Source organism: Diabrotica undecimpunctata, chromosome 6 (genome assembly GCF_040954645.1).
Source record: "Diabrotica undecimpunctata isolate CICGRU chromosome 6, icDiaUnde3, whole genome shotgun sequence".
NCBI lineage: Eukaryota > Metazoa > Arthropoda > Insecta > Coleoptera > Chrysomelidae > Diabrotica > Diabrotica undecimpunctata.
The window spans coordinates 13,627,424-13,642,497 of NC_092808.1; the positions used below are offsets into that span (position 1 = coordinate 13,627,424).

A 15,074-nucleotide genomic window follows, 5' to 3' on the forward strand; every position below is an offset into this window, starting at 1 on the left:
GTAAAGTCCTTAACATGCAATGCCACATTATTTAAAAAAGTTGTTAGAGGTAAACAACACTATGTCCAACTACACATTTTAAAAAAAAATTTAAATAATGAACGGTAAACCTCAGGTATATAACACTTTATGGAATGAAAAACGATTATACACACCACAATAATAATATATTAATCTTGGTTAAATATAAGAAACATTTGAGTATTTACTGATTATAAATTTAAAAAATTTTAAAACTGCTCTCCTGAAAAAGTAAGAAAATGGACATAGTGTCCTTTACCTCCGAGGTACCGATATTTAATCCATCTTTTATATAATAGAGAAGTTCCCCTAAGTATTATAAAAACAATCAAAAACATCTACCAAAACAACAAAATGGAAGTCATAATAGATGGGCAACTCACAGAACCTATAGAAATAGGCAGCGGAATAAGACAACGGTATTCATTGAGCCCCTTGTTCTTCAATTTGATCATGGATGAAGTCATCAAAAGCTTTAACAAAGGAAGAGGATACGGAATGGAAAACAAAGAAATAAAAATACTCTGTTACGCAGACGATGCAATATTGATAGCCCAAGATGAAGATAGTGTGCAAAGACTGGTCCACAGATTTAGCATAAGAGCAAAAGAATTTAATATGACAATATCAGCTTAGAAAACTGAAACAATAGTAGTTAGCAAAGAACCAACCAGATGTAAAATAGAAACTAATGGCATCGGTATTGAACAAGTAATGGAAATAAAATACCTGCGAATTACACTGTCTAGCTATGGAGACCTGGACAAAGAAGTAAGAGATCAAGTACAAAAAGCAAATAAACTGGCAGGGTGCCTTAATAACACTATATGGTAAAACAGACACATTAATACTGAGATGAAGTCAAGGATTACCCAGTGTAAGACCAATAATGACATATGCCTCAGAAACAATATCCAAAGCAGCCACAATGCAAAGGCTATTGGCAACGGCAGAGTTGAGAGTACTAAGAAAAATTACAAGAAATACGCTGAGAGATCGAAAGAGAAATAAAGACATTAGAAGAAAATGTAACGTACAGTGTATAAATGAATGGACACAAAATAGAAAAAAAAAATGAAATAACCACATAAACAAAATAGAGGAGATCCGTGTCGTCAAAATACCAAGAGAAGTCAAAAATCGTCAGAAGAAGTATCGGACGACCGCACAAAAGGTATTAATCCACCAATGAACAAGCTGCATTGTTTATAAAGAGGAAGAAGAAGAAGAAGAAGAAGAAAAAAAAAAGTAAAACTTTCATGAAAATTCATTTCTTTTCACCTAAACTTTCATTTGGAAAACGTCTCAATTTCTGAAATCGAATACATTACAATTTGTTTTATTTTGATTTAGTCCAAGATCCCAGAGTGATCAGACATAACTTATTTTCACGTATTTATGAAACTTGCTGAGTGACACCTGGGCAGGTACCAGGTGAGAAAGGTAACTAAAAATAAGAGCTATTTAACTTAAATTTATATAACTGATTTTTATAAATATTTTGTAGAATGTTATTTTAAAAATACTGTAATAAGTGTCAGACACTTGTCATGGACCAGAACTTTTGTCAGACGCTTTAAAGCTCCTGTTACGATAAATATACTGGCCTAAATTTTATGACTAAATATTCTGTTTTGTTGTAGAAATTTCGGTGGAAGTCTAGAACCAAAATTATGGTGAATGAGCCCGGCTAAGCTTCTCGATCTTTCGATGCAAGACAATGCGATCTTTCGATGCTGTTCTCGAATATCAGGATTGCTTATAAAATAACCGAACTTTGATTGAAGAGGGCAGTTAATTCTGAAGACCCGCGGCCGCGATATTTATTGTTACGCTCGCCTAAATAAATTATGTGTATTATTCGTTTAAATAAATTGATATAAATTATTGTGCCTTTTAATGAATTAAGATAAGAACAAGACATTATAAATTAAATAGACATAAATAAATATCATTACACTCCACTAAAATTAAATTAACTTTACTTACTTTTACATGTCTGATTTTTAAATATGTTATTATTGGAACTATAATAAAGTTATATTTAATCAGTCAGACAAATTCGAATGACCAAACATCCCTCAAACACAAGAATTAGTTAACCAGAAATATGAGCGCGAGAGTGCTGTGCATATGAGTCTCAGAGTAAAAAATTACATTAAGAATACTTACTGTTTTCGATCCAATTAAATATTTTTGCATCTCTATTTTAATATAATGAACTCTAGCATTAAGATAAATATTAAAGTAAATTAATGTATTGAATATATTTGGGATAATTAAATTAATCGGAGCAATTTAGTTTCATAAGAAATTATATTTACTTTGTTGTAAAAAAGATACTAGTTAGGATAATTAAAAAAAAAAATTTTTGTAAGAAATCTTCAACTGGGATTGATTGAAACAAACATTTTGTCTATATTTTAATCATCATATTCATTGTCGCAATTATTACAATTTTCATCATTCAACCAATCATGATGCTGCTCATCCGAGTCATCATCTTCATCATTATCAGTTATGGTGTTGCTGGCTGGTTCTTCTGCAAAAATAGTTCAAAGAATTAAAAAGCAAAAAATCACAAACATAATAAATTCTAAACCTGAAATCAAAGTATAATACCTGAAGTTTGAAGGAATTCACTAACGTTTGCTGGTAATTGGTCACCATCAAACCAATGAAAGTGATATTGGTTTTCTTCTAATCTCTACCCATTGTGTTTAGGAGTTAAAATGGCTGGTTGTTTTGCATTTGCATTCTTCCATATGCTAAAAATGTAATTAGCACGGCGGAATTGTTAGAATAACTCACTTTAGCATGGTGGTAAACTGCTAGCATCAAAATTTTTAAAATTTTTGTCTACATTACAAATATAAAAAACAATTTTAGTGTCAGCTTCTTCATATTCAGGACACGATAAATTGTCATCAACATTCGATAAAACTTTATTATTATCAACGATGTAAGAATGACATTGTTTAGAATTAATTAACATCCGTTTATTCCTAATAAATGACACCATTTCATCAGATGCCTAGTGTTGAATAAAAAAATCAACGAGGGCCTGTTTGAAATTGATATTTTTGAGTTCTTGTGAAAAATCTGACGGTCTAACTTGATCGGAGCCAGAAATGTTGAAATCAAATTGAATAGACTCATGACGAAGGCCTCTTTCGTAGCCTTTGATATAAGGAGAGAAATATTGATCAAAAATAACAAAGAGTGTAACAGATTGTGAGTTAAAGTAGGAGAACCGAGTTATAGACGTCTCACTCACTCTGAAATGCAAGCACAGCACTCTCGCGCTCATACTTCTGGTTAACTAATTTTTGTGTTTGAGGGATATTTGGTCATTCTAATTTATCTGACTGATTAAATATAACTTTATTATAGTTCCATTAATAACATATTTAAAAATCAGACATGTAAAAGTAAGTAAAGTTCATTTAATTTTAGTGGAGCTTTAAAGCGTCTGACAAAAGTTCTGGTCCATGACAAGTGTCTGACACTTATTACAGTATTTTTAAAATAATATTCTACAAAATATGTATAAAAATCAGTTATGTAAATTTAAGTTAAATAGCTCTTATTTTTAGTTACCTTTCTCACCTGGTACCTGCCCAGGTGTCACTCAGCAAGTTTCATAAATACGCAGGTATTCAAAGCACGCGAGACGCTACTGAGACTCTAAGGTTTCATTTGTGTGAAAATAAGTTATGTCTGATCGCTCTGGGATCTTACTCTAATTGGAATATTATTAAATTTTAAAATCGTAAATGTGTTGCTTGTGTGAGTCCATTTTAAAAGAAGTAAAAAAGAAATAAATTAGACTTACTCACAATCAGTTTTAATTTAATTTAATTTTACTACCTAAGACGATCGGTTTCGCTTTCTAAAATTTGCAAAGCATCATCAGGTCGGTGGTACAAAGTAAATTAAATGATTCCGGCACAAGAGTTATTATAGGTATAGTGATTGGTTATTCATAGTTCAAAATATCCCTTATTACTGATAATGAGTGATCTTCGGTCAATGTTGTAACTGTCTAACAACTTAGGAGGAAGTTTCTTGAGGGAAGGGATGTTAACAGATGATATAGGAGTAAGGTATATGTTATTGTTTGTTGAAAGAAAATGTGATGTTTAATCATTTAAATTATTAAAGTTATTTATATTTATTGAAGAGATATATTTTGAAATGTGTGTTAATTATTGAAAATTTTTTTAAAAGAAAAAGGACAGTTATATGACAATGAATGAAAGTACTTGTACTATTTTGTGGGTGTGCAATTTCTTTGACTTGTAATTATCAACTTTTAATTGAAAGCATTTAATTTCTGCTAGGAAGAGAATTGTGATGTCAAATGTTAAAATAATAAATTAACAACACAATTAGGGACAAACAGGACACAATTAACAGGACAAAACAAACATAAAACTTTAAAAAAGGGGTTTATAGGCACTACATTACTTGCTAGGAGAGGAATTGATTGTGAGTAAGTCTAATTTATTTTTTTTTACCTTTATTAAATTTTAATTGAATATAAGCTCATTAGTATTTTATATTAAAAAGAAAAGATAAAATAAGAGATAAATACATAAAGACGAATAAAGAAGAAAATTTAACCGACCAATCTGTTTTTAACTTCAAAGCAACCTAAATTAGAGCAATATTAGTGGCATGTGTATCCAAAGATTCTTCATATTAGGACCAATTAGGACATAATAATATTTACCTATTGTTATTAAACTGCCAAAATTTCACCAACCTTTAATGTTAAATAAAACCAAATGTATATAATACACCTTCTATTACTGAATCAATTACAACTAAACCAATGCACGATTACATAGTTGATACATTTCTTCAAGAACTGGGTGTTATTGAACTAGGTAAGTTACTTAACCACTAACATTCATCTCATTTTTCTTAATAAATTTCAGCGACACAACCGGCTTAGCACATTTATTATACACTACTTTATTTCAAAAATACATATTTTAATGTTTCAAAAAGAAGAATATTATTCTAACTAACTTGACACACATTTTAGAGGACGAAAATGCGTTAGATACGAGTATGCAAATTTGGTTAAAAAATCAACTAGTAACGTATGGTTCTAAAGTTTTGGGAAAAATGTCAAAAGCATATAACTCTGACCAAAATAATCTTATATTTTTATTAAATTATTCAACAATTTAATTTAACTATCCTTATTATAAATCAAAATTCAAATGACAGACAAGGGACCATTATTTTCGATTTGCCTAATAATTCACCTGACACGTTGCATCATCCTTTGGACGACCTCGGCGTCAATTTCTCTAATTTTTGTATATATGTGGCGTCTTAACTGTTCCCGATTTTGTGCTTCCCATCCGTTATTATAGACTTTCCGACTTAATATTGCCCAGAACTCTTCAATTGGACGAGCCTGAGGTAGGTTGGGGGGATTGTCTGCTTTCGGTACAAAGGTAATGTTGTTAGTTTCGTACCAGTTTCTTGTGATCCTCGCATAATGACATGAAACAAGATCTGGCCAAAAGACTATTTGATCATTTGCATGATGTGTGTTCACAAACTGAAGCAATTTAGAGAGACATCTTTGAATATAAATATTTGCGTTTAAGGCTTCGCCTTGAACAACACCAATGTAGGGCTGTGAGATAAAGCCAGCCTCAGAAATTGCACACCATACCAAAATTTTGTCCTCAAATTTTTTCTTACTTTTGAATTTTATTTCATCAGGTACATTTTCGTAATCGTTCGTGTAAAACCCATCGTTACTCTTCATCTCAGAGTTGGACAAAGTAAAATATTTTTCATCGTCCATCACGATCAACTTGTTGACGAAATGCACTCGCCTTAACGCGCGGCAACATCTCGGAATTCTCTCTAATTGATCCTCTGTGTATTTTGGAGCTTTCCTTCTTTTCCGGTAGATAATATTGTTAAAACAATATGTTAGGTATATAAACCATTATAATAAATTTGAGAAATGTTAAAATAAAAATTGTTTTTAGTTTACAAAATAATTAAGTGCAGTATGGGCCAGACCAACAGTGATTGATACGTTTATTATTCAAGATAATATTTTAGAATTTACAGCTAGTCTAGTCGAAAGTATTCGAAGGTTAATAGATAAAATTAAAAGTAGTTAGAAAATGTACGGTTGCACATATTTGTGCAGCTACTTTAGATTAATAGAGATAACAATCGTGCATTTAGATGGAGCTTTTTTAGATTTGAACCTTTTTTGTTTTGTGGCATCCGATTCATTGAAATATATTGAAATATATATATTAATACTCCTAATTTAATAAATATGGTAAAATCTATATTTAAAAAGTATGTGTTAACCCCAGATCGTATGTTTGTGCATACACTTTTCGATCTAATTAATAATGATCAAAATTAAAAAAAGAGGAATATAATAATATAAAAAATAACCTTATTATAAAGTAAAATTGTGGCGTATTCTCAAAAAAGTGGAACAGTAGGCGGTTGTGTAGACTAGCGCGGAGCATCATACTGTTTTCTGTATTTTTTAAATTTAAATAATATTTAAATATAAATTTAGTTAGTTAGTTAGAGTTCTCAAACCGACTTCTTTTTCTTAAACGTGGCATTTTACAATCTAATATATGCAAAAAAAGTTACTTCCGGTTTTACTTCCGTTTTTTATTTAAGAGGGGCGGAGTCTAACAATCATATTGTTTCCGTTTCCTAATGTAAATCTTCCTGAAAATCCTAAAAAACTACTGTATCGATTTTGAATTTAAAAAAATTGGCGTCGATACAGTTTATTTTTAGGATTTTTGGAACATTTACACCAGGCGACAGAAACGATGGATCGTTAGACTCCGCCCCTCTTAAATATCAGCAAAACTTACATCAAAACTCGATGTCGAGTTGGTCCGCTAGTAGGGTCGTAATTCCTTTGTTGTTCAGTCTTGAAATTTTAAAAATTTTTCATGAACAACATACTAATATTGTACGAAACAAATTACTAATAAGATCATATTGTTGGTGGCCAAATCTAAATGATGATATAGAAAAACTCATTGCGTCATGTGATATCTGCCAGGAAAATCAAAATTTCCCTAGAAGTAATGATCATCGTGGCTAGAATCACGTCATAATTTTTATAGAATGTTTATTGAAATTTTGACGTTTTTGCTATTAAAGCCCTAAAAGAGGTAAGTTTAAAATTTAGAATATGTAATTTTGTATTAAAATGGTTTCTTATGTATTTTAGTGTGCTGCAATAGTCTTAAAACTAAGTGTATTTACTGTTAATATAATAGTTTGACAAACAGTTGACATTTTAAAAATTCCGCACTAACTATTCTGATGTTTTGGCAACGCTGTGGGGTTCTGACGTCGTAAATCTTGAATGACGTGCAAGCATTTTTATACGAAAAATGCCATAGGACCGGTAGTAAGGCAATACAGTCCATCTAATTTACTTACCGTTGCACGTCATTATCATTGACAGAGATCGAAGTTGACATATTTGCCAAAGTATAAAAAAATCCTGAATCCATTTTAAATCAAATAGGTGACATAATTATTAGAAATCTTTAAATATTATTTCTAGGCGTATATAATATAATGGCTGTAATGCCAGTGTACTCGGCAAAGTGATTCTAAAAAAGAACACACCTACCGCCTAAATATGTCGTGTTGGTATCATGTGACCTCACGGGCTATGACGCAGATGACGTGCAACGGTAAGTAAATTAGATGAAGTATAGGTCTATAGTTGCCGACATTCGATTTTTTACCACCCTTATGAAGAGGAATAATAATGGCTGTCTTTAGTCACTCTGGAAATATACCTTTTTCAAAGGATTCGTTAATTAGTGAGACCAGGACTTTCAACGCAATTTTTGGGAGATTTAAGAAAATTTTTATGGATAGTCTATCAGTACTACAGGAAGATTGTTTGGATCAGTTCAGATTTATCAACTGCTCTTATAAAGAATGAATTCGAGACCTTTTTGAATTGGAAAGATAGAAAATAGGATCTTGTTGTGGCAAAATAGTTGATGTTTTATTTTTACTTACATTAGTAAAGTATTCATTTAGATTTTTAGGGTTTGGAAGAGACAATGTTTGAGCTGTGTTAATTTTATTTCGAAGATCGTTTATTATGGACCAAGTTTCTCTTACAACAGTTTTAGAGTTTCCCAGACAATTCTGGTAGTTTTTGGTAGGTTCTTTTGGATATATATTCAGTGACAAATATGTTGGTAGTAAATTTCTTGATGTACAGTAGTGAACGCATAATACCTGATTGAAAATATAGACAAGCCTATCTAAAAAAGCTGAAATTATAGTCGACGTCCACAGAGGGAACGTGCCACCCAGAAGTCAATCACAACTTTTAAATTTACGAAAGTTATAAGTTGTGTGCGGTGACCAGAAGAAGAATTAGGTCAAGCAGTTATGTCAACGGTCGAACGCCAAGGACTGGGTTATGTTCATCTTGATAAAATAAAGTTCTTTTAATTAAGTGTACCTATCTTATTTAAAATAAGAAACAGTGGGAAGAAAGCCTTGGACCTTGTGTAAACGCGTGATTGCCAAGTTTCTTAGTTTTAAGAAAATCGCACTACGTCAACCAACTCTGTGCGTCAACCAGACTCGATCTCCCCTACCTATATTTATAAATAGTTTTAAAATTTAAAGCTTACAGCTTCTATTTTTGTAAATAACTTTTTTTAGTATCTTTTATAATAACAGATATAAGGGACTTTGCCACAAAATGTAATAACCCTGTTTATAAATTATTTAAAATAGGGAATACCCGGTATAATTTGGAAATAGTGTCCATAACTTAGTATCACGGAAGTCTACGATATATAATATCTATACAATAATTAACTGCTATCATATATATTAATTACTATTCGTGTATTCCCACTCTCGTTAAACAGCATTAGTCCTCCGTTTCAAAAACAACTTTTTCTTTGGTGGAATAATCGGAACCGTGTTGGAAATGTCAACCTATTAACCTTAACTTTTCTAGAATAACATAAATATTAAGAGGTATTAATGTTATAATAAGATGTGAATACCCTCTCAAAATTTCAACCAGATTTGTGTGTATTTTTCAAACCAGATGCGATTCAGAAATTCGTGATTGCGGACATAAAAACATGGTGTCAACATGTCTGATATATTTTCTTGTGTTTTTTGTTGTGGTTAGATATTCCAATGGACAAGGTAAATAAAATCCATTAAAAAATTTATTTCTAATTTTTGGTAATTTCCCATCAAAGGTAATCACTTGTTTATATTGTTTTTTTGTTAAGAACATTAGGAAGCAATTAGTAGATGTGATGGTCAAAGTCAACAACAGTCGTGACCTTTTAGACATATTTTAGCAGATGATTACAAAAATTTTACATTTACAACAAAAAAATCATTCGATTCTATTACAATAATTTAACGATTTATTAAAAAAAAAATTACAAAAACAAAGCAGACTAGGTAAATATGGTTGCCAAATGGTATGTTAATACGTCATGTCTATTATTAGGTATTTATTTATAATAATTAAAAGAATGCAAAAATTTCACCTTAATTTTTATTCCATTAATTTTAATTTACGTGATATCAATATTTCTCAGATATTTTATTTATTTTTATTGTGGAGAAATTACAACCTCTCTATGAATACCTATGAATTTTTCGTTTTCTAAACAATCTGATTGTTATTTTTAAGTTTGATAAAAGATACAATGAATAAAGACTCCTTGGACAAAGAATATTATAGATGCTTACGTCATGGTTTCCAGCGCACTGAAAGAGTCAAATGATAACGGGTTGACACTAATAAACTTTGCAAGTAACAAAAACTTGTTAATGTTAAACTTGTGTTGAATGAACAAGACTTCCCTACAAAATTGTACTCAAAGGATCGTGATAGATGCAAGGCATTTTCGGATCTCATGGACGTCAGAGGCTACCGAGGTCCAAACATGGATACACCACTTTCTTGTAATGGCGTCAATCAGAGGAAAAATATCAACTCTGAGAACGATAAACATGTGGAACAGTAGATAATTATATATACACTTTTCCAAGAACTTAACGCACCACTTCAATAAATCAATTTTATTTGTAAACAGGCAAAGAATAAAAAATAAAAAGTCACCGGATTTATTCTACATTTTATTAGTAATTATAACAATTTGTCTTATCATCAGAAAATGTTGAAGTACAGGAGAAAAAAAAAAAAATAAAACGAAAAATTCTAAAAAAATAATGATAAGAAAAGTAAACTAAAATATGAAAAAAGTCTTAATAACGAGTGTTTTCACCTCTACTACGTATAACAGCCTCACATCGTTGGCTCATACTTAAAATTAATTGCCGTAGTTCATCTTGGTCTAGTTCTCTCCAAATCTGGATCAGCCTCTCTCCCACTTCCTGTAAGTTGTTTGGATGGATCGGTGTCACTCTTAATCGTCTACCAAGGATATCCCAGAGATTTTCAATCGGATTTAAATTCGGACTATGTGCTGGCCATTCCATAGTGTTAATTTCTACCTCTTCTAGATAATTTCTGACGATCTGTGCAGCGTGAGGTCTTTCATTATCTTGCATTAGTAAGAAATTTTCACCGATATAAGGAGCGAATGGTACTACATGCTGCTCCAGGATCTCCAATACGTACCTTTCAGCTGTAACAGTTCCATTTTGTATGGCCACTAGGTCCGTACGTGCGGTCAAAGAAATACCACCCCACACCATAACGGATCCTCCACCAAAAAATGTGGTGTGTGAGAAGTTACACTAAGCATATCGTTCGTTGGGTCATCGCAACACATGAACACGTCTGTCGTTATTGTACAAACAAAATCGGGATTCATCAGTAAATAGCACTCGTTCCCAGTCAGCCTCTAACCAATTAACGTGTTCTCTGGCAAAATGTAGTCTCCCCCTTCGATCCTCTGCAGTTAATAGAGGACCTCGGGCGGCAATCCTAGGTGTTAAGTTGTACTCCCTAAGTCGCTAGCGAATAGTTTCAGTACTAATTTGTATAGCATGCACGTCTCGAAGCTGAATTTGTAGACTTCGATGTGTTACAAAACGTTGTCGAAGAGCAGAAATTCTTAAAAATCGATCTTGAATAGGGGTAGTTACCCGGTTACGTCCTTGCCCTGGTCTGCGAGTATGATCCTCTGTTTTGAGGAATCTTTTTAACACCCGTGAGACGGATGAGTGGGACACATTAAACCGACTAGCAATTCTTCGATAACTCCAACCTTCTTTCGACAGTATCACTGCTTGGGCACATTCATCTCGGGTTAAATTACGTGATTGACACTCCATAATAAACACAATTAACAATAATCAACAATTAAACAGTATCAATTAAACAATCTGGAACTACAAACACCTAAGACAAGACACAAAAACAAGAATGTATAAAGCAGCATTTAGATCTATATTAACATACACGGCGGAGACAAGACCTGACACATCTAAGTTTACATCAAATTATCTTAAGCATCATAGAAAAGTAATTTTTTAGTTAAAGTCTGTAAAACCAAAGCTTTTTAATGTGTGTGTTTAGTGAAATTATTGAGGTTTACCATTATTTGTGAAGAAAAAGTTTTTTAGTATTGCAGCATTGCTTAGAGCAAGACGAGCTGCAACACTACCAAATGCGCTGGCAGATGCACGAGTATGCAAGCTAATAAATAGAAAGAATAAGAAAAATAAGAAGAAGAAGAAGAAGAAGAGAAGCGAAAACATAAGAAGAGCGTGCAATATAGAAGACATAAATGGATGGGTGACAAAACGGAAACAGTAGTAGAACGAACACATTAGTAGAATGGCAGAGAAGAGGATAGTACGAATATCACGAGATAAGTCATCAAATAGACGAAGAAGTATTGGCCAGACCAAGAAAAAGATAGTGCGATCATTTAAACAATTCATTAGTGTAATATTGAAGAAGGAACAGGTTTTAAAGCCTATATAAAAGAAGGAAGAAGAAAAAGAAGTTCAAAATATCGATAATAAAACAAGATAACATCGAGGAAAGCCGGGAAAAACTCAAAAATCCGCAGCAACAGAATCACTTTTAGAGAGGAAAGTAACAAACACTAAAATACCAAAAAAGAAAACCCCATGGTTTAGAAAGGTAGTGAAGACAAAAAGTGTGAAGAAAAGAAAAAAGCCTTTTTACAATACAAAACACAACAAACACAACAGGCATAGAACTATTTGCTAAAGGTGACGATAATGAACCACCAATACCAGAGGTGACGACAAACGAAGCAATAACTATTGAGGAGGATAAGTAAAGGAAGCATTAAGGAAATTAAAAAAATAGAAAATCACCAAGAGTTATATTTAATAAACTTGAATTTGTTTTGCATATAATTTTTTTTATTAATATTTCCTTACCTTTTTACATTTACAGCATTTTTGTTTATTAAATCAACTTTAATTAATATTAGCAGTATACGATACCTGGAAGAGTGACCGTTACTCTTTTTAGAGTAGTATCCCTCTTCTGGCGCCCTCAGTTTGTTCTCTTTGTTAACTTTCATTATATCTATTTATTTTTCATATCTTCTTTTCTATCCATCATACATATTTTCCTGATTTACTGTCTTTAAAAGGCATGCAAATTGGCTGTATCCATCCTTGAGTTTCTAGTGGTCATTCTCTTGCTTACATTGCTAGCCTAGCCACATTCCGTTCAATATTTTTTTTTCATACTTCTTTACTTAATTGTTATCTATTTTATCCCATATATATAGACCACTCTTCTTATACCTCTCTCCTCCTACACACCCCAGTATTTTGCTACATCGGCGTCCCAACGCGGTGCCTTTTCCAAGTTTTTGGTCTTAAGACAGTAGCTTTTAGCTGATTTCTTTTTTTTTTTCTTACTTGAGTTTTTGTATTTTTGCTTTTTTTTTTTTTTTACTCATATTATTGCTGATTTATTCTATCTTTAAATTTTTTATTAATACTAAACAGGTATACTTATACTGCTGTATTGATTTATTAGTTTATTTATTAGATTTATTAGTTATTAATATTTTGAGACCTCAGTGATAGGTTATAGTAGTACAACTTACATTCTAGGTTGAATTTTGTATTTTTATTGAGAACTTATATTTACTTACTTACCTACACATACTTATATCGTATATTATATAAACTTTTATTCCTACAGCCAACAGTATTATACTTATAGGTACTATTAATTGTTGCATATATATTAATATTTGGTTTAGAATAGTTTACATATAACTAGAAATTATTTTGAGTATTTTAGTAAGATAACTAAGGTATTTATTTGATTATATATATATTATTTTTGCTGGCTATTTTGATCTTGGTGATGTGTTGCTAATAATTTGTCCACATTTTTTTTACAACTTAGGTATAATTAATAATTAGTATTTCATATTTCTGATCTTGGTATCACTTTGTCCATATTTTTCCTCTCATCATGTGTGCTTTCAAAGTTGAGCATCTTTTGGTAAACGAATTGGATTACGAATTGAATGTTAGGGGTATAACGCCTGCAGAGTCGGCAAAGGTTGAAGACAAACGCAAGCTTTTGCGTGGAGATTTAAAGCAGAAACAGGACAACAGGAGTTTTACTCAGATTTCTGCTACACACATCCCTTTCGATGACCAACAGAAAGGAATATCCGAAACCTTAGATGATTTGTCGACGAGAATAGGAGATTTCAGGGGAACTGTACAAGATAACTTGTATGCGCGACTAACTTCTCGTTTAGCTCACATTTCTGGCCGCGTACATTTGTTTCATTGCACTACTGAAGAGCAGGAATCTTTTAAAAAGACTGTTTCTCTGAGAATACTTACATTGGAGGGTGAACTTGATTCTAGAGTTAATTACATTGTTACATCTACTACTAATGCTCCAGTCAATGTAGTTCCTAGCTTCGCATACTCCAAACCTGTGCAAGTACACAAATGGGGTGTTTCATTTTCTGGTGAAAAACAGCACACTGATGTGATGTCATTTATAGAAAGGGTTGAATGTCTTCGTGTTTCTAGAGGTGTCTCTGAAGAGGATATATTTGCTGCTTCTGCTGAACTGTTCACCGGTACAGCTTTTACATGGTTCATGAATAATAGAGGTAGTTTTTCTTGTTGGTCTGATCTGGTACACAAGTTGAAGTCAGATTTTCTTCCTTACTCATTCCAGGATGATCTATTGGACCAAATCAAAAACCATAAGCAGAAACCTGGAGAATCTGTCACCATGTTCATTAACACTATTTTGGGCATGTGTAGCCGTTTGGAGACTTCTTTATCAGATTCTGCTAAGATAAAAATTATTCTTAAATGTCTGTTACCTTTTTATCATCAACAGCTAGCTCTTATGGACATCCAAACTATTGATGACCTTACTGTAAAGTGTAAACGTTTAGAGGAAACGTTATCCTGGTCCTCTCAGTCTTCATCTACATCTCGACCTTCTTCTAAATTTTCTTCTCAGCCAAACTCTTTTAGTCATCGTTCTTGGCAAAATAAGGGCCCTGAACGTAATGTGTCAGTTGTAAGTTCTATCGTCTGCTGGAATTGTCGTCAGTCTGGTCATTCGTTTGTTGAATGTTCGATCCCTCGCACTCGTATTTTCTGCCATGGTTGTGGTAGGGAAAACACTCTAAAGAGAAATTGTTTTAAGTGTTCGGGAAACGAATTGTCGGAGGTCCGTCCCCTGAGCGTTTCTCCGTCTACCATACAATCAGGGAATCAAACCCAAACTTCAAACGAGACCACTGGTCCAAGCACATCCAGCAACCCAAACCCATCTCCGAGTCGGAAAGGGAAAGGGGTAACTTTCAAAAAAGCAAAGCACACCACAGGACAAAATCAGTCCCGAAATTAACTACTAATCATGAAACGTTGAATCCGCCTGTTTTAAGTGATCACAGATGGTCAACTACCAATTCTTCTTTACCCAGTAGCGTTAAACACAATTCTAATGATTACAGTAGTGAAATAGTTCCATTATCAGTATCAACTTCTAGGTTTGT

At 32.4% G+C, this 15,074-nt stretch overlaps 2 protein-coding genes across 3 annotated transcripts in view; one reads left to right on the plus strand and one right to left on the minus strand.

Moving 5' to 3' along the window:
- LOC140443147 (lysosomal acid phosphatase-like) overlaps positions 1–4,982 on the minus strand; it is a 33,395-nt gene extending 28,413 nt beyond the window's left edge. Inside the window, exon 1 of one of the 2 annotated variants that reach the window (XM_072534239.1) lies at positions 4,790–4,982. The gene's annotated coding sequence lies outside the window, so the exon portion shown is untranslated. Of the gene's footprint in view, positions 1–4,756 lie in introns of both variants that reach the window. The other variant, XM_072534238.1, reaches the window with a different exon arrangement.
- Positions 4,983–8,892: 3,910 nt separating this feature from the next.
- Positions 8,893–15,074, plus strand: part of LOC140443148 (phenoloxidase-activating factor 1-like) — a 38,252-nt gene continuing 32,070 nt past the window's right edge. Inside the window, exon 1 of the mRNA XM_072534241.1 lies at positions 8,893–9,252. Within this exon, the coding sequence (XP_072390342.1) occupies positions 9,186–9,252 (67 nt within the window). The 5' untranslated portion in view covers positions 8,893–9,185. The remainder of the gene's footprint in view (positions 9,253–15,074) is intronic.